Source organism: Cajanus cajan, chromosome 2, assembly GCF_000230855.2.
Source record: "Cajanus cajan strain Asha chromosome 2, NIPB_CcT2T_4, whole genome shotgun sequence".
NCBI lineage: Eukaryota > Viridiplantae > Streptophyta > Magnoliopsida > Fabales > Fabaceae > Cajanus > Cajanus cajan.
This window is the reverse complement of record NC_138518.1, coordinates 22,695,798-22,716,795: the sequence shown is the minus strand read 5'-3', so window position 1 is coordinate 22,716,795 and position 20,998 is coordinate 22,695,798. Positions and strand designations below refer to the sequence as shown.

Genomic DNA, 20,998 nt, shown 5'->3' with positions numbered 1-20,998 from the left:
AAAATGAACATTTACGCTATTTATTTATTAACTAATGTGATTTAAAAATTCAGAAATGAGAGCATAGTTTTATTTTCTGAAAATCTTTGTGTGCTCCAGCGCATCTGTCGCCTTTTAAGATTTACAAATCCATAGTCCACTGTGGCCGTCGCCATGTGCCGACAAGCTCGATTATCCAACAAACCACAATCTTGGTGTATTCGATATACGATATATAATAAATATAATTATATTTTCGGACAGTTTCAATCATGGATGTTCCCACAAACAAACCACTACCTTATTTGGATACATATAATATAATTATTATATTTTATGTGTACGATATTAGACGACTTATACAGTGGTTTTTTATATTTTTTATTGCGTCACTCTTCTACGGACGCAAACAATATTAGACCCCTTCGTTCTCCACAATAGGCTTGTGTCATGACGTCTCTGCCACTGCTTCGATCTGGTTTGTTGTCTCCAATTTCTTTGCTTTATCTCATTTTTTAATTACGGGTCACAACAACCTCTTGAAAAGTCCCTTATTTCGTTAATTTTGTATTTTTTTCACTTTTTTTTTTCCTGCTTAATCCGGAGAGATTACATGTTAATGGTGTTAAGTTTATACAGAACCTGGTATTGTAGGACTTTTCCTGAATTTGTTTTTAGTCTGAATTTTAGTATTCATTTTCTTTTTTCGTTTTTTTGGGAGAAATAATAGTTAGGTTTCACATTTTTTGAATATTGTTGTTGTTGAATGGGAAGCAGGGAGCTAGAACTAAGAATTAGGACTATTCCTGCTTTATTAGTCCATCTATCACTTCAACGTGGTGGTTTGTGGAAAGTTGGAAATAATACGAAGATGCAAGAGTTCCTGTTGTTGCATAACTACAGATTAAGTTTCCAAACTATATGGCATTTTCCCCCCCTTCTTTGGCCATCATATTGGGGGTTGTTGTTAATGGGACATGAATGGCTGAATGCACTTTCTCGACCCTATCCCCACTTACCCCAACAATCCATATGACCTGCTGGCTCACTTGTGATACATTCGTTTTCAATATGGTTTTAGATCTTCATTTAATCCATATTATTACATGTTTGAAATAGTCTATTTGGATACAAATTAGAAATATTCCTGAAAGTTTCTCTCTGGATTTTCTAGTAGAGAAGCTCTAAAAAACATTCTTAATTTGTATCCAAACATACTCATATTCCACATAGTTAAAAGATATAGCATATAGTTTTCTTTTAAGATTTTACTCGGTCAATTTTTCATATTACTACATTAAAGGGGTGATGATATAAAGGAAAAAAAATCTTCTGATTTGGTTATGATATAAAGGGGTGATGCTCAACAGGTTAAGGCTGGATAGTCGATTTGGGAAGCTGCATATTGCTGTTGGTTAATTGCTCAATGCATCAGTATTGTGCTGAACTATTGATAAATGTGCTGGGAATAAAGCACTGTATTACTGAACCCTTGCTTTCCTGAATCCTAAATTCTGATTTAGTTATTCAACAATTTGTCATGGATGAAATTCTGTGTCTGTCTGTACCTTAAAAATAATTGCTATTTTTCAAAGTATGACAACTTTAAGTCACTGGTGAGATATATAGGTTGTCATCACTGTAAGAGAAAAAAAATCTCATTTTTAATTTGAATCCAGATGATCTCCTGAGACCAATTAATTACTGAATTTTACTTATGATGCTGTAGAAAGGATGGAGGCAGAACCATCAATTCCCTCACATTCACTCCGGGATCAGATTTCTAAATTTACTACATTGGTCACTGAAGCATACAAAAGAAAGCCTATCCATTATTGGATTCTCCTTGTTCTTAGCATCATGGCAATGCTTGTGGCATTTCCTGCTTCCAGCATTCTGTCACGTGTTTATTATTCTAATGGTGGTCAGAGCAAGTGGATCATATCTTGGGTGGCTGTTGCTGGATGGCCTATAACGGCCTTAATATTGTTTCCTGCATACTTCATCAGTAAGACCTTTCCTACTCCTCTGAACATAAAACTGAGTCTATCATATATCATTTTGGGTTTTCTAAGTGCTGCTGACAACCTCATGTATGCTTATGCCTATGCTTATCTCCCTGCATCAACTGCCTCACTTGTGGCATCATCATCGCTTGTGTTTTCTGCACTTTTTGGATACTTCCTTGTGAAGAACGAAGTGAATGCTTCAATAATGAATTCTGTTTTTGTCATAACTGCTGCATTGACTATCATTGCCTTGGACTCAAGTTCAGACAGATATGCTAATATTAGTGACAGTGAATACATCATGGGATTTGTATGGGATGTTTTGGGATCTGCTCTTCATGGGCTTATTTTTGCTCTCTCGGAGCTGGTCTTTGTGAGGTTGCTTGGAAGAAGATCCTTCATTGTTGTTTTGGAACAGCAAGTCATGGTTTCTCTATTTGCATTTCTGTTCACCACTGTTGGGGTAATTGTGAGCGGTGATTTTCAAGGAATGGCCCATGAGGCTACAACCTTCAAAGGGGGTAGAGCTGCTTATTATCTTGTTCTTATTTGGGGTGTAATAACTTTCCAGTTGGGGGTTTTGGGGGCAACTGCCGTAATTTTCTTGGGTTCTACTGTACTAGCTGGTGTACTTAATGCAGTACGCACACCCGTAACAAGCATTGCTGCTGTCATCCTGCTAAATGACCCAATGAGTGGTTTCAAGATCCTCTCCCTAGTGATCACCTTTTGGGGATTCGGCTCATATATTTATGGCAGTTCTACGGGTGAGAAATCATCATAAGAAAATGTGACCATAGATTCCCGTTCTTAAGATTCCCTCTTCAGAAATTCTAAGGTGATTGTTGTAAGATATATGATTATATTTCCATGACAAAATATTGGGAATGTTATCAGTGGATAAATGACAAATATGGTTCTTTCTATTTAGGTTAAATCATAAATATGCTGCATGAGTGTGTATAGCAGTTTCAAATTAGTTCTTGAATGAAAGGAAATTAAGAAAAAAAAAAACCTCTAAAAGTACCTTCCGTCATTTATGTTGGTCCCTAGGTGATACCTATTAAGTAATGTTGCTAAGAGCGCCGACCTGACACGTTAAGTGCCAAGTATCTAGTTGTCATGCTGCATGGGGTCCAAGTCACAAGGGTTTAAAAGAAAGTCAATATGGACTAAAGAGGGACGAAAAGGAAATTTTTCCTCTTTATTTTTCGGTTAAACCATCACCTAGTCCTCGAATGTGTATGACGGTTTCACTTTGTCTAAATGTGTTTAGTTGTTTCACTTTGATCGTTCTTCCATTCTTCCATTATCTTTCTCCCCTTCATTCTTTTATCTTCGGTCTCTTCCATTTTTCCTTTCTATCTCTCTCCCTCATCTCTTTTCTCTCTCAAACTTATCTTTTTCCCAATTGTCTCCCCTGTCTATTCTCTTTTTCCTATCCCTCCTTGCTTTACTATTCTTTCTCTTCCCATCTTTCTTTCTCCCTTCTCCATTCATCCTCTCTCTCTTTTTCTTACTCTCTCTTCTCTTTCTCGACGGGAGCCTTATATGTTATTAACATCATTATAAAACTCTTATCATTAAATATAAGTATAATTAAGATTTCACGGTCGAGCTTTTTCGCACCCTTAGCGTACTTTCTCAGGTCCTGTTACTCTCTTAACCATAACTATATTAATAACAAGAATCTTAATGCTAATACTAATAACAATAAGGACCGTTCAAAAGGATCATTGATCAAATATATTTCTGATGCACAGGTTCCATTTCCATGGCAAGTGCAGAACATACTTTATATTTAATAATAGAGCAAAGTATTCTCTCACGGAAAGAAGTCTAAGACATAATCACAAGAATAGAGTTTTCAGGAAAGAGAGAAGTGTTTAGAAACTCATGATAATATAAAATAGAAGTTTTATTTATGGTTGAGGTTCTCTGCCCTTCAACATTACACAAACCTTGCTTATATAGAGGAGCCGAGCTACTGGACTTGAAATCCTCATGAAGCAATTTTAATACTATTATCGTCATGGCTGACGCTATTTCATACTTGTACAATGACTCATACACACAGCTCATACTGGCTTACAAACTAGTACAATGACAACTCATACTGGCTAAAGATGTCTGCCAATATGAACAAACTAGTACATACAGGGATAAGATTCCCTCTAACTCAGTAATTTTACAAAAGATGTAAGGTCACATCTTATTAACACAAAACGATACACAGCTAGTTGCACTATGCTCTTATAAAGATAAGATTCCTTCACGTGATGGTCAGAAATTTCCATCAGTTAGTGCTTGAAGATAGGCTCATGACTTGGTGATAAGTTTGGATCTGAATAACTGGAATCCGAGGCTGAGCTGTAAACCCGAGATAAGGTTGGACTGTCAAGATGATATGCATTATCTTCATGCATGAGGTTTTGCCCACGTGTATCAACACTTTCAAGAATGAGTTGTTCTACTGGAGTCGTATTGACTGGTGGACAAACTTGCTTAGCCATGCTGTAATAATTTATATCTGGATCAGGAGGGCAAATGATATCTAATGGCTTTAAGTTGGCACATGTAGAACTTCTGTTTATGACTTCAGCAAAAGTTCCGTTTAACCTGTGAAGTTCAATGATCAATTCACTCTGATAAAAAAGAGGTTGATCTTCTTGAGTGAACATTTGAAGGTTTGGATATGTAGACCACATTTGAACTTGGTTTTGTGTCCATAATAATTTTGTCTTTGGATGTTTAAAATATGGACGATGAATAATGGCAATGGTAACCATTTTCCCCAAATCCCATTGACTAGGATCATGATGCTGTCGAATCCTTCTTTTTTCAGCTTCAAGGTCTTCAATCCATTTTTGTATAGGTTCATACCATGACAGAAATTCCCATAATAATGAACCTTCATTTTCTATATTCTGCAGAAAATTAATCATTTCCTGGGTAGGAAATATTAATGGATATTGATGGAGTAAAGAGACGCTCCATAAATACCACATGTCATCTTCAAGAAATGTTTTCCCCAGTAAAATGCCAAAGATATTTAAAAAGGGTGTGTCTGGATTAAACCAGTTTGGTTTGGGTGGAATATGGTGTTTGTGTAGAGAGGATGCTAGATAAGAGAACATATGTTGTCTAGCAAAGTTTTGCAATGTTGCAGGAGAGACAGGGAAGTCTGGTGTGATTTCTGGAGGAAATTGGTTCTTCCAAGGATTAGGTTGAGAGGATGAGGATGATGGCTCATTCATCAAGATCATTGGATAAGTATAATCAGAAGATATTATACTTATATGTTGTTCAGGCTTTCTTGGTCTAGAGAGGTAGTCTGGAATGAAATTGTCTTTTCCTTTGATACGTTTGACTGTAAAATCATACCTAGAAAACCATTCTTTTAGCCTGAGTATTTGTGCATTGGGAGGAACCCTGTTCTTGAATTCTAACATTCGTGGGAATGTAGAATTATCCAGTTGGATTTCAAACTGATGTCCTCTGAGATGGAAATCAAATTTTTGAATTCCATGTTTGACTGCTAGAGTTTCTTTAAAGATGGTGTGGTAATGAAGTTTTGAATCTTTAAACTTTCCACTAGCAAATCCACAGAAAAACTGTTGTCCTTGGACATCTTCAATCAGAATTGCACCCCAATAATGATCACTTGTATCTGTTTGCAAAATTCTTTTTCCTTCACCTGGAATTTTTAGTGGAGGAGGATTTTGAGCAATCTTCTTCAAAGCTTTTACTGCCTATGTTTGGGCTGATCCCCATGGAGGGGGATTCTTTTTCAGTGGCTTTGATAATTGTGAAATGTGAGGAGCAATTTTGGGAATAAAATGTCTAACATAATTAATAATCCCCAAGAACTGTTGAACCTCTTTGACGGTCATATCCTTTTCTGGAAATTCTGGGAGTCTTTCTACAATGTGAGGTTGAGGAACGTATTTGCCATAAGCAAAATGCATACCAAGAAAATTAACCTCTTTGACTCCGATTTCAGATTTCTTTGATGAAAGTATGACTCCATACTGGTTACAGATTTGGTGAAACTGTTATAGGAGTTTTTTATGACTGTCTTCATTGGGAGAGAAAAGTAGGATGTCATCAATGTAGATCAAAGCACTATGCAAGATAGGTTCAAAGATTCGAACCATAGCCTTCTGAAATAATGAAGGAGCAACTTTCAGGCCAAATGGAAGGACTGTCCACTGGTAATGAGCATTTGGGATGCAGAAAGCTGTCTTTGGTCGATCTTTAGGATCTAGGCCAATCTTCCAGAATCCAGATTTGAGATCGAACTTTGAGAAATAATATGCATCTTTTATGTAGGCATGAAGTGAATATATCTTTGGAAGAGGAAATTTGTCATCCTTTAGAAACACATTCAAAGGTCTGTAATCGATGACAAGTCTCTTCTTGTTTCTAGCTTGTTCAGCTCTTTTATTCACATAAAATGCCGTACATGCCCAGCTTGAGTTTGTGGGCTCGATGAGTCCTTGTTCTAGCAATTGTTGACATTCTTCTTTGGTTGCCTGATATTCACTTGGTGACATTCCAGGATGACTGGCTTTGGTTGGATTGATATCTTCATTCATCTTGAAAGGAAGTTGAACAAAGAATTCCTTTCTTGTCCACAAAGGTTGTGGATGTCTGAAAAGATCATGACTGTCAGCACATAGTTTCTTGATCTGATTTCCAATATCTTCAAATCCTGGAGGGAGTTCTGCTAGTGAGAACATATTTGAATTTTTGTAGAAAGGCTTGAATTCTCTTTTGTATTTTAATCCATAAGCAAGAATTTGCAACTTGGTACTCTGGACTAAAAGATCTCTGCCAATGAGAATATCTTTTCCATGAAGACTATCTCCAATTACCTTCATCCAAATTGTACAATCTAGAAAGAGTTTAATTCCAATTTTGGAGGATGTAACTAAGTCTGTCTGATAAGTCTTTCCATCTGCAGCTATGAATTTATGAACTTGAGTTGTTCATAAATTTGAAGGTAATATTGTAGGATTAAGCATCGTTCTGGATGCACCAGTATCAATAAATGCAATAACTTTGATAGGCACATTATACTTTGTTGGCAAGATGAATACTTCAACATTTGGTAATAATGGAATCTCCTTTTCCTTTTGAAAACATACCTCTTCTGTTTTCAGTATTGGAAAGTGGTTGCACTCATCATCAGTATAGTCAGAGTGTTCTGAGGGGCTATCACTTTCTCCTTCTAAGTGTGTGATGCCAAAGACAGTTAATTCATCTGGACTTTCTTGTTCATCGAACAAAGATTCTACATCTTCATCTTCCAGTTTGAGTGTGCTTATCAGCTTTGTGGCCTTCTTTTTGTTAGGACAATTTTTTGAGAAATGTCCCTTTTGTCCACAGATGAAGCATCTGCTGTTAGATCCTTTTCCTCTAAAGGGTTTTTTCTTGAAGAATTTGAATTTTTTCCTTCCCTTCTTCTTAAAGGATTTAAACTTCTTTTTCCTGCTGGATCTATCTTTGCAATGGCAATTTGAGTCTTTGCATTTGATTTGCAAATATCCCTTCTTGCACAATTGCTTGTATTTAGGTTGTTCATCAATCATCTTTTTGAACATTCTCTTCTGATTGCAGATTTTGTCCAAAGCAGCAATGCTAGTCTGATAGATTTCTCCCATAGTCATTAGGAGAACATCTTTGTTTGATTGTTGCAATATTCTCCATATTTCTTCTTGTAATTCTTCTGGAAGAGAACTGACATAAGTATTTTTTAAACTGGCATCATTCATGCCATTGAGCTGGTAGAATCTTTGGGACATTCTTTGATAGTGTCGATCAAGATCTTCTTTTTCTAGAGAGCAGCATCGCATCTCAAAATATTCTCTTCGTACAATTTGATCAAGAAGAGTCGATTCTCCAAGGAAGTGATATTGGAGTCCTCCAAGAAATTCATCAATAGAAGTCTTGTGAAGATTATCTTGATTTACTCGTCCCAAACTTATGTACCATTCTTTCAATGTACCTGTCATGTTGGCACAAAATTCTTCAATAACCTTATACTGGTCTGCATCAGCATGAACCATCTTTGCATCTAACCATGCTTTGAAGTCTAAGAACTTCTTTCTCCATTGAGATGGTGGTATATGATCTAGAGAAAACAGCGGAGAACCTATTGGAACAGGAGTATTAATTTCTTTGTTATGCAGGCCATCCCTTTCTGTTGCCATCAATGATCTAATAACATGGCTGGTGTTATCTTGAGAATCTGTTTCAACTGAAGTCTCTGTTAACTCAAAAGAGTTTTCTGAGGAAGTATATTCGGATATAGAAAAGTCTTTTTCAGATTTTTCTTCTATATATGAAATTTCTTCTGTATCATCTCCCTCTATGTTTACCATCAATGATTGGGTAGGAAATTCTTCTGTACATTCTGGGGAAGATGTTTCTACTTCAGTTTTCTTTGTCGATGGTTCTGGTGGAGGCGTCTTTTCAGGAGATTTTTCTTTTCTTTTTTCTGTTCTGCTCCAATCAAAGGGGTTGGTGATTACTGGTGTCCTTTTTGGTGGAAACAAAGGAGTAGTCATGCCTGTGCCTAGTCCTGAACTGGTTCTTGGGAAAATCTTTGTAGGTCTGATGTAGTATGGTTCATCCTCCAAGATAGTAGGATGTTCCTTTTCTTCAACAAGCCTGACAAGCTCTTCATATTGTTCTTTGGCTTTGTCTAAGCTTCTTTGTTTGTTGAGAACTTCCATACTAAGTTTATGGATTCCCTTGACTCCTGCAATTTCCCTTTCCAGTTGTTCAATTTTTTCTTTCAGCTCTTGATGGTAGGTTTGTAGTTTGGTAGACAGAAGTTTGATGTCACGATCCATAGATATATGCATCTTTTCGATCTTTTGGTTTATCTCTGTTAGCCATGTATTTTGGGCTATATCATTTTCTGTCTGCCAATTTAGCACTTCCTCTGCTTGAGAAAGAGCTTTCATCCTGCCATTAGTGGCGACTTCTGTCTTTGTGACAAAAGGTTTGACATCTACTCTGGTAGTTGGAGTGGTTCTTCTCTCAAGTGGTGGAAATTCCTCATGAGAGGCCATCATGCAGAACTCCGTCCTTTGTACAGGAGGGACTGTATTGTAATGGTTTTTTCTTGGATTACATCTTTCTGGAGGAGGCCATGTGATCAAAGAGGATTCTTCAGGAGGTGGAGGAGAAGACTTTCTTTTTTCTCTCCTGAGAATTTCTAGAACTTGATCATAGATTGGCAAGGGTTTTGGAGGTGTTCTGAAAGCCACCCATGGTTGTCTTCTGGGAGGAGGCTTTCGTTGTTGTGACGGAGGTTTGCATCTATCTTTTCTATCAGAGTCAGAATCATCTGAGTCTGAGTCATCTTCTGAATCATCATTCCGATCCATCCAACAATCACAGTCAGGGTCACACATTTCTGGTGCTACATCCCACATAAAGTGTCCATTTATTTTATCAGAATAAATGGAGCTTCCATCTGGCTTAAAAGCATAGATGGGAACAGTGGTTTCCCTTTCTCCAAGAGATATCATCATTGTGCTGAAAATAACATCACTCGTTGAAGCTTCAGTGGGGTTCTTTTTCTTGAAGATGGTTTTGACAGAGCCATCTTTTAATCTTTGATAGGAGTATTCGGTAGCAACTACAGGGTTTTGGTTATCCCTGTAACTTTCATAACTACTGATCCATTCTCGGGGAATCAATAGTTCTAGATCTCCTCGAGAAATCTACTTTGGAATTTGTACAATGGTGGGTACTTGGTCTTCTGAGTTGGCAATAACCATCAACGCATTTTCGCTGAATTGTGCTTCTGTAGGGAGATCATAACAGTGATCTTGTACCCTGAAAATTAGTTGATGATGAAGAGTGGCTGCCAACGCTGCTTCTTCTTGTGGTGCTCCAACAATCTGTACTTGCACTTTGAACCTTTTTGGGAGAGTTGGGTCCTTTAATTGGACATTAAAGTTTGGAAATATTGTTAAAACAACACTTCCAACATTTAATGTTTTCAGGAAAAATCCAATGACAGCATGTTCATAATGGTGAAAGGTAGAGTCTATAAGAGAGACTCTTGCAGTAACAGGAAGGCCTTTTCTGCCGTGTAAGGTTAAGACTAACCTTACTGCTCCAAAGTGGAGAGCAACATATCCTTCTCTCTGCTAAAGCTTTATCAAGGATGGATTTATTTCTAAATCCACATATTGTTCTGCAGAGGTTGCTTTTAGGGCACACTGGTCCATCTTAGTGGTTTGAATAAACTCCTTTACTCCAGGTCGAGGAGTTGAAACCAGCTTTCGAACATTCCAAGTGAAAGAACTTTTATGGCGTCTAAAGACGTTGTAGGGACTTAACAGAGGTGGTAAAACACTTTCGATCTAAGCATCCTCTGGAACACGGGAATACTCAATCAAGTTTTCAAGTTTATCTGATAGGGTCTATTTACAGGACTTTGGGATTATAAGGTTGATTTGTGAAGAGTGGGTTATAGAAGGACGTGGGTTATCTGTTTGTAGGTCACTCATGTTGTGTGTAAATCTTTCCTTACTCACTTTCTTCTATGTAATTATACCTTATACCCCCTTCAAAAAGAGAGAAATACTTTGCTAGTGTCATTTAGGCTCTGATACCATTCTGGACGGGAGCCTTATATGTTATTAACATCATTATAAAACTCTTATCATTAAATATAAGTATAATTAAGATTTCATTATATGTTATTATACTTTGCTAGTGTCCCCCCCCCCTTTCTCTCCTGTCTCTCTCTTCTTTGTTGCATAGGTGTCAATGGACCTACAAACCACCCAATTTTAGCTTATTTAATTTCAATCTTTATCATAGTTATCAATAGTGGCTACGATAGCGGTAGAACAGAGCGACTCAATGCCCAAAATTTGATGTGATGTGAAAAACTTTGAAAGAGTGTTCAAACGACACCGGTGTAACTTTTACTAAGGGCATCTCCAATGGAAACAACTCATTTGAGTTGCTTCATGCATTGAAAAATAAAAAAAGTGGTCCCGAGTGTGCCATGTCAATATTAAGCAACTCAAACACAAATTTACTCTAATAGTAAGAAATTTTAAGAAATTCAACTTTTAGAATTTTTTTTTAATCATTTATGAACCAATTTTAAATTTTTATTAAAAAAGGTAATTGCACTATAATGAAAGAAAATAAATTACGAAAAAAATACATAATAAGTAGATATTAAAAATAAAATAAAATAATAATAAATACATAAACATTATACGAAATTAATTTTCATCATTATTATTTTTGAAACGTTCCCAAATATGTTCAATAAGATTTGTTTGAAATCTGGTAAGGAACGGTTGCTTGAGGAAGCAACTCTCTCTCTTCTTCAAGCAACTTATGTTGCCACGTCAGAGTCCTCCAATGGTAAGAAACCGGGGCTTGAGTTGTTTCATGGGACAAGCAACTCCCATTGGAGTTGCTCTAAGTATTACACCGCTTAATAACTTTATATTAAATGTGAATTTTGAAAATCCAACTGTTAGATTGAAAGTTCATATCTCTTACATCATATATGTCAAATTTTATATTAATCTAAGATGATTTGATACTTCATTCTCATAAAACAAAATTGACGTAATATATACATTTCAAAATATACTAAAATATGAACACTTTGATTACCTTCAAGTTGTTGTTCAATTTTTAAAAAATTTGACATATATGATCTAAGAGATATGAACTTTCAATCTAACGGTTGGATTTTCAAAATTCACATTTAATGTAAAGTTATTAAGCGGTGTAACACTTAGTAAAAGTTACACCGGTGTCGTTTGAACCCTCCTATATATATATATATATATATATATATATAATCTTTTTTAGAAATATTTTTGAGAGAAAAAATTATGAAAAAATAAAACTAGTTTATACATTAGTTAATTCATAATTTTTTTTTGAAGAAGTTATATTAAAAAGGTTCTATTATGCATGAGTTAATTTTATAAAAAAAAAAAATTTTATTTTTTGCTTTTTATTTTTTCTCATTATTTCTAAAAAAATCATATAAACTGGCTTTTAACCTTGTAACAAAAGAAAATGTTAATAATTAATAATATATTTTCTATCGCACTTAATATTATACAATACTCTTAAATATTTAATAATAGTCATATTATTCCTATTAAATAAACAACATCTCTATTAATTATGACATGAGACTCGTATCATTTAGTAAGATTTATACATTCATTCATTTCAAAAAGAAAAAAAAAGAAGCACCACACAGACATATTTCTTTCTGGTAAATCATTATACTTGAGAAAAATTATTCTACATACCAAGTAAAAGAATGCCATCAATCGTCTTTCTTAAAAAAAAAAAAAAAAAAAAAAAAAAAAAAAATATATATATATATATATATATATATATATATATATATATATATATATATATATATATGAGAAGGGTTCAAATGACACCGGTGTAATTTTTACTAAGTGTTACACCGCTCAATAACTTTATATTAAATGTGAATTTTGTAAATCCAACCGTTAGATGAAAAGTTATATATCTTAGATCATATATGTCAAATTTTGTTAAAATTGAATAACAACTTGAAGGTAATCAAAGTGTTCATATTTTAGTATATTTTGAAATGTATATATTACGCCAATTTTGTTTTATGAGAATGAAGTATCAAATCATCTTAGATTAATATATATATATATATATATTAAACCCTAAACTCTAAACCCTAAACTCTATATATATATATATATATATATATATATATATATATATATTATAAACTTCTTCCTATCTCACAAATCATTTGTTTAAGAAAGTTTGTACCAAGTACCAAATATAAGAACATCAATTGATTTTCGTATAAATTTTATAATTTTATATAAACCTGCCACACCTTTAAAATATACTATGCATCAAAATCAATTTTTTTTTATGGCTTCTCGTATTAGAGATGGTTGAACAAGGCCGTGACTAAAGCAAGGTCATTGAGGTCATTACCCTAGGTTCCCAGTCTCAGTTTAGTTTTTTTTTTCTTTTTAATTTTTAAAAATAAATAAATAAGTAATAATACACCTTATTATATTATAATTAATTAGTTAATGCATAATTATTTAGAATTTATATATACACACATAAATATTATAATATATAAGATTATTTATTTGTGAAGTTTTATTATAATTTAAAAGTTATTTTACATATGTTTTGAATTTGAATAAAAAATGTTAAAATATAAGGATGAATTTGTATAAAAATAGTTAATTTATATAGAAACGATTGACGAAATTAATTGTGATAAGATCATAAGAGCATCATATTAATTTGATTCTTCTAAATAAATATTTTATAATTTTCATTATTTTGCTTAAATATTAAATTATTTTATTTTATTATATTAATACCGTATTATAAAATATTTTAAAATATGAAATTACTTTAAGAAAGTTATTTGAATTTCAATAAAAAAAAATATTTTTAATAAATATTGTCTTAATTTTATATTAGTGATCATGAATTGTTTTCTCTAATTCAAAAATTTTAAAATATTACTAACAAAATAAATTAGTGTCCTACTACATATATTAAAAACTTAATTTATTAAATTTATGCAATATATGTTTATAGAGTACACCGCATGATTGAATTAGTTATTATTAGATGTTAAAACTTCTTAATTATTAATATTTAATTAACAATTTTATTAATTAAAAATAAAAATAAAAATTATTTAATTAAATAAGAGTAAAACATAAATAAACAAAATTGTCTTAGACTTAAAAACTTATTAAACACATCCTTGTGGTTAAAATCATAACTGTACCTGCCTGAGGATACACTCGTAGTCTTCTAGGTGGTAAAGGGCCGAACGGATACTTCTGGTGGACACTTCAGAAAAATGTACCTGCCTGAGGGTACACTCGTAGTCTTCTAGGTGGTAAAGGGCCGAACGGATACTTCTGGTGGACACTTCAGAAAAATGTACCTGCCTAAGGGTACAGTCGTAGTCTTCTAGGTGGTAAAGGGCCGAACGGATACTTCTGGTGGATACTTCAGAGAGGGGGAGGTACCTGCAAAAGGCACTCCGACGCTCAAGTCAGGACAAACACAATTTTCTAGGGTAAAGAATGAACAGTGACGTACCTCGTTACATGTGACCTATTTATAATACCTGACATGGGCCTGAACATGGTGGGCCTTTTCTGACACTTACCAAATTAGGTAATACGATGCTAATCAGTTAATCATGTCTTAATCATGCACTTATCCTTATTAACTGTGATTTGCACTATAATCCGTTTAACCTTTCGGTGCATTGTCGAGCCGACAGGAAGAGGCTTGGGAAGGTGTACGTCTTCGACTGTTGACCGGACCGACAAACGCTTACTCAGTTACCTTACTTACTCGGTGTTTGGCCGAGCCGATAGGTAGTGTATGGAGATGCATCATGTTGTTTGCATCGGCTTTAAACCGAGCCGATATGTGCTAATAGACTATTCTCGGCCTTCGGCTGTAGGCCGAGCCGATGCTAACATCAAGGTTTTAGGTATTGATGGAAGCACTTAGAGAGGATTGATATTCTTCCAAGCTTTCCATGCAAGGACCGAAATGCTCCATGAGGTTGAACTCCTTGAAGGTGGCGGAATCACCTTGGAGGATTCTCCAATGGTGGAGAAGCACCTAAGAGAGGTTCGGTTACCTCTTGAAGAAGTGGAGAAGCTTGAGGAACCAAGCTTCTAGGAGAAGGAACTTTGAGAGAAAACTAGGAGAAGTTTTTCTCACGAATTTGACTCTTGAAAATGAGAGAGAATTTCTGAATTCTAAGTCTCATTAATGTCCAAAAGTGATTACAAGTGAAGAGAAAACGAAATTATATGGAGAGGTAGCTTCTAGGAGAAGCTAACCTTAACCATGGTTCACTAGGAACCATGGTAAGGTGTAGCTAACCTTCCATGGTTTATAAAACTTGTAGGAGAAGCTAACCTTGACCATGGTTCACTTAAGAACCATGGTAAGGTCAGCCTAACCTACCAAGGTTTAGAAACTTGGAAGGCAAGCTTCAAAACTTGAAGAAAGAACTAGTCAATTTTGGCCAAGAACTAAGACACAAGCTAGGCGGTCAAGGCTCCAAAATGCTCCATGATTTATTTTGAAATTCTTTGATTTGGTTTAGTTAGGTTCATCATATGATGATGAGACCTAGCTAAATCAAATCTATGAAAAATTAGGAGCAAAATGAGTCTAATATGCAAAATTTTTCCTAGGCCCAATTCTGGCCCAATTACTAGTCACAACCTCAAGCATTGCTAAATGCCACCCCTTTTTCCCTACTGAAAAAAATATAAAATGAATGTATCAACAAAGGAGGTTAAATGGAGTTAAACTCTCCAAGTAACCCACCCTAAAAACATTATACAATCACTAATAAAAGCCAGTAAAGTGCCTCACAAATACAAAGGCAAAAATAAGCCTATACAAAGAAACTACTATATGTACAAACATATGAAAAAGGTCTTTAAGATCATCCCATTCCTCTTGGTTCTTTTAAGATATCACCTCTTGGATTCCTTGGCCTTGGCCATAGTCTATCATCCCCTCCCTCTTGAAAAGGATTTGACCTCAAATCTCGAGGGTCTTCATGATTATTGGCCACACCTTCAAATATATAATAAAATTCATAAGAGGTGATATTTTCAACAAATAAAGGTGAAAGGTATATCCTAGTAGGAATCCTTTCACGGAACCTAAAGAAATCTATGATACTAGACCTACTAATATAATGAATAGGATCCTCTCCTAAACATAGATTAGGTATATATCCAAATCCTAAAAATATGCTAAAACTAAAACTATAGCACACTAAAGACTTAATCCTACAAACTAAAACATCTTGCCTAAAGTACCCTATGTGGTAACCTAGGCATTTCCTAGAAAATAAGGAAAATACTACTAAGAAATTTCCTAAACAATTTTGGATTATATTATTTGTTGGATAGTTATGAAAAGAATTTGTCACAAGGAACCTTGAAGGTTCATATGTTATATCCAACAAATAATATATTCCATAAATTGGGTGCATTATTGACACAACTAAGGTAGGACAAGTCCTACCCAAAGGAAGGCTATCTACCTTGGGCACCACCAAGGAAGTAGCATGAGAAGTAGAACTAAATGAAGTCCACTTCTCCTTCACAAAATCTTGAAGTTGAGATTCTTTTTCTTTAAAAATAATGGATTTATGAATCTCCTCCTCAAGACTAGTGGCAGAATGAGGGGAAGAGTTAAGATCTTTATGAATAAAGAGAATTTTTTTCATAGGATTTTTAGTACTAAAACAATTCTCTTTAGTCACAAATCCTTTAGAGGATATTTCTTCCTCTTTACTCTTCCCTACACAAAGCTCTTTCTTTTTTTCTATTTCTTCTTTTCTTTTGATTTTCATTTTTCTTCTTCTTTTGTGTTTTCTCATGTTTTCTTTCAATTTTTCCTCTTCTTGTTTAAGAATTCTCAACTTCTCATCTAGGATAGCATGTTTGGCCTCTCTTTCAATTTTCTCCTTCTCTTTTTGAAAGGCCTCTTGCTTCTTCCATAGTTTAAGTGATTTTAGCTCTTTTGTTAAGTAAGAAATGCTTTTAGGAGAGCTATCACTTCCACTATAGTTGGATTGTTGAGACATTTTAAACAACAAGATTTTTCTCTTCACACAAAAATAGATTTTAAGAAAATAATATTTTTGGAAGTGCTAGACTTGGCACTTGGAGGTCTAAGAGTACAAATTGAACTTTGGAGGGAGGTGAGCTACTATCGAGCCACTTAATAACCAAGCCTCTTCAAGTAAAACTCTCTAAACCCCTTTGTACTTTGCCTTGCACAAAATGTTTTCAGAAAGTTCTTTTCAAAAGAAAAATAACAAGCAAGTGCCTAATGTGTACAATTAAGCAATGCAATCAATACTTGAAAACATAAATTGCTCGAAAACATAAATTGCTTAAAACATAAATGGCATGAAAACATAAAGACAAGAAAACATAAACTAGGCGTTTTAAGCAATTACACCTAGGTGAGAGCTTGGAAAGCACCAAAGACTTCCAAGGACCCTCTCACAAGTACTAAACGGATTTACTACTTAGAACACTTAAGGAGAGATGGAGATACACCAAAGGCACTCCAAGACACTCCTTAATAAAGGCCTTGTACAAAAATTTAGAAATTAAAAGATTACAAAGATGAAATGTAAATTTACACCAAATGAAATGCAAATTCACATTCAAGTGAAATGAAAATTTACACCAAATGAAATGTAAATTCACTTAAAGAAAATTTAGTGGCTGCACCAAGAATTTTAGAAAAAAAAACCAGCCACTAATTTAGTGACAACTTTAGTGACGTTGAAGAAAAATTTCCGTCACTAAATTTGTTACTAAATTCTTCACAAAATTTTCACAAAAATTTTACTCCTTCTTTCTCCAATTCAGCCACCTAGCTTGCAGCCTCTCAATGTGTTTCACTCCTCTTTAGAAGCAACCTTGATGATGGTTACTCCTAGGTGTTTGAATTTCCAAGAATCCAATCCAATGAGAAACAAGCTCCTAGGTCACCACCAAAGTCCTTCAATATTGGCTAACCTTGAGCTTGGCCTTCAACACCTTCCAAGAGGCACTCAACACTCCTTAAGATGCTGGAATATTAGTTCAAAAACTGAAAAGGAACAATTTAAAATGGCTACACCAAATGGTAGAGTAAAATGTGACAAACTAGAAGGAGTTTCACCAAAATGACAAGCAACAATTAAGGCTAATTTGGAAAGCTAGCACACAAAAGATATCCTATCAAAGGCACTATAATGGATTACAAAATAAAAGCTAAGATTAAAAACAAAAATAAGACACAAAACATGTGGCTGGACTGAAAATTTGAGCACAAACACACACCAAAAACCGAGAGCTAGTAAACTAGTTTTTCACTCCTTTTGGCTTCTTCTTTTTCTATTTTCTTTCTTTTCTTTTTTGCAATATATTTTTCACTTCTTTTTCATTTAACAACCAGGAGTTTTAATGCCCTTTTAACATATATGAAACTCGGTTTTGATGAATTAAAACTGCTGCAAAAAATTTTCACACAAAACAAGAGGTTTTCACATGCATCATTAAACTAGTGCTTCACAATTTTGTGCTATTTTTATGTCAAATTTTTAAGCACTTTTTATTTTGCTTTTCTAATGCTTTTCACACACTTAAACCTCTGTTTTGCCTCTGTTTTAATGAGTAAAAAAATTATAAAAGTTTCAGCCACACCAAAGAATTGAAGAGAACCTAATAGGAGAGTGTTTGAAGCATTTTCTTGACAAACTTTTAACAAGACATAAAGGAAACCTAACTCTAAGAAATTTGCTAGAACTAATAGCAAATCATGAACTCAAATATGTAAATCAAAAGCACATGTAGGTAAGGTTCAGATTTAATAAGAAAATACACAAAAATTTTGGACACACAAAAATATTAGGTCAACAAGCTAGTCTAGGAATTTTCAACATGAAAAGGACTACACATGACTTCTATGACAAAACAAGTGATTCAAAAATAAAATCTATGCTCAATGAATGTTTTCCAATCACGGACACATGTTATAGAATGGAGAAGACTCAAGCAAATACAAAAACGCACAAGAACAAGAGAACCTAAAGCACAACACAAGTGATTCACGGATTAGGAAACAAGCAAGAACATGAATCAACTTACTTCTTATGTGACATATAGGATCTATCAAAATTTTTTAGAAAATTTAGATCCATGCAGAAAACACATATTTAGACATAGAAGAAGGAAGAGACAACACGGATTCATACAAAAAAAATTAGAACACCAAACCTCAAGAGCACTAGGCTCTAGATACCAAAACTGATGGAAGCACTTGGAGAGGATTGATATTCTTCCAAGCTTTCCATGCAAGGACCGAAATGCTCCATGAGGTTGAACTCCTTGAAGGTGGCGGAATCACCTTGGAGGATTCTCCAATGGTGGAGAAGCACCTAAGAGAGGTTCGGTTACCTCTTGAAGAAGTGGAGAAGCTTGAGGAACCAAGCTTCTAGGAGAAGGAACTTTGAGAGAAAACTAGGAGAAGTTTTTCTCACGAATTTGACTCTTGAAAATGAGAGAGAATTTCTGAATTCTAAGTCTCATTAATGTCCAAAAGTGATTACAAGTGAAGAGAAAACGAAATTATATGGAGAGGTAGCTTCTAGGAGAAGCTAACCTTAACCATGGTTCACTAGGAACCATGGTAAGGTGTAGCTAACCTTCCATGGTTTATAAAACTTGTAGGAGAAGCTAACCTTGACCATGGTTCACTTAAGAACCATGGTAAGGTCAGCCTAACCTACCAAGGTTTAGAAACATGGAAGGCAAGCTTCAAAACTTGAAGAAAGAACTAGTCAATTTTGGCCAAGAACTAAGATACAAGCTAGGTGGTCAAGGCTCCAAAATGCTCCATGATTTATTTTGAAATTCTTTGATTTGGTTTAGTTAGGTTCATCATATGATGATGAGACCTAGCTAAATCAAATCTATGAAAAATTAGGAGCAAAATGAGTCTAATATGCAAAATTTTGCCCAGGCCCAATTCTGGCCCAATTACTAGTCACAACCTCAAGCATTGCTAAATGCCACCCCTTTTTCCCTACTGAAAAAAATATAAAATGAATGTATCAACAAAGGAGGTTAAATGGAGTTAAACTCTCCAAGTAACCCACCCTAAAAACATTATACAATCACTAATAAAAGCCAGTAAAGTGCCTCACAAATACAAAGGCAAAAATAAGCCTATACAAAGAAACTACTATATGTACAAACATATGAAAAAGGTCTTTAAGATCATCCCATTCCTCTTGGTTCTTTTATGATGGAAAGACTTGTCGGAGACCCGGATTGATGTTGAGTTTCCTTCAGCTCCTCCCTAGATCTTGAACTCCTTGATTCTTCCTATGCTTGGTTAAGGTCTCCTATGGAGGAGGAGGCCTTAAGACCACCACGGTTGGTGGAGAAACTCTCCCAAGAGGCGCCACTCCTTGAAGAAGAGATAAGCCCCTTCAATTCTCACCACACTCTTCTATGGAAGGGATAAGAGAATTGGATGCACTCAAAGAGGTTTAGGGACTTTTGGAAGAGAGAAATCTGAACTCTATTCAGAATATACAATCTCAATTACATCAAAAGTGTTTTACAATGAAGGAAAAACGAAAATATAGGAGTAGGAAGCTTGGAGAGCAAGCTAGTCTTAACCATGGTTCACTAGGAACCATGGTAAGGTCTAGCTAACCATCCATGGTCTAGAGGCTTGGAGAGCAAGCTACTCACTTAGCTTGCTTACTAAGCAAGCTAAGGAGAAGCTTGTGCTTCAAGCTTCTAAGCTTGAGAAGAACCAAGCAATTTGGCCAAGTGTGAACACAAGTGTGAACACAAGTGTGAACACATCTAGGTGGGTGGCTCTTTGGAATTAATTTACTCCAACCGGTTTTGAAATTGTTAATTTGGTTTAGTTAGGTTCATCCAATGTGAATAGAACCTAGCTAAATCAAATCTATGAAAAATTAGGAGTAAAATGAGTCCAATATGTAAATTTTAGCCTAGGACCACCTTTTGGCTAAATTGCTAGTAACACTCTCTAGCTTGCTAATGGCACTCTCTAGCTTGCTAATGCCACTCCCAATCTTACTACTAGAAAACTAAGAAAAAAATGTATTTCTAGGTTAGGTTAAATGGAGTCCAAGTGTCCAAGTAACCTACCCTAGAAACAATATACAATAGCTACTAAAAAGGAAATAAAGTGCCTCACAAATACAAAGGCAAAAATAAGCCTATACAAAGAAACTACTATATGTACAAACATATGAAAAAGGTCTTTAAGATCATCCCATTCCTCTTGGTTCTTTTAAGATATCACCTCTTGGATTCCTTGGCCTTGGCCATAGCCTATCAGGTATGGTCCAGTTCGCATGGGTG

The 20,998-nt window shown here is 34.8% G+C and overlaps 1 protein-coding gene across 1 annotated transcript; it reads left to right on the top strand.

The window, feature by feature from the left end:
* Positions 1–300: 300 nt before the first annotated feature.
* Positions 301–2,932, top strand: PUP5 (purine permease 5). The gene is made up of 2 exons (XM_020384683.3): positions 301–457; positions 1,709–2,932. Exons 1-2 carry the CDS (start codon positions 430–432, stop codon positions 2,770–2,772), a joined length of 1,092 nt encoding a protein of 363 aa, XP_020240272.1. The 5' UTR covers positions 301–429; the 3' UTR covers positions 2,773–2,932.
* Positions 2,933–20,998: the final 18,066 nt, after the last annotated feature.

Bases quoted from the DNA above. Each gene is read 5' to 3' on its own strand.
- PUP5 (XM_020384683.3), top strand. From the start codon at position 430: ATGACGTCTCTGCCACTGCTTCGATCTG. The intron at 458-1,708 runs GTTTGTTGTCTC...ATGATGCTGTAG, and splicing joins TCTGCCACTGCTTCGATCTG to AAAGGATGGAGGCAGAACCA.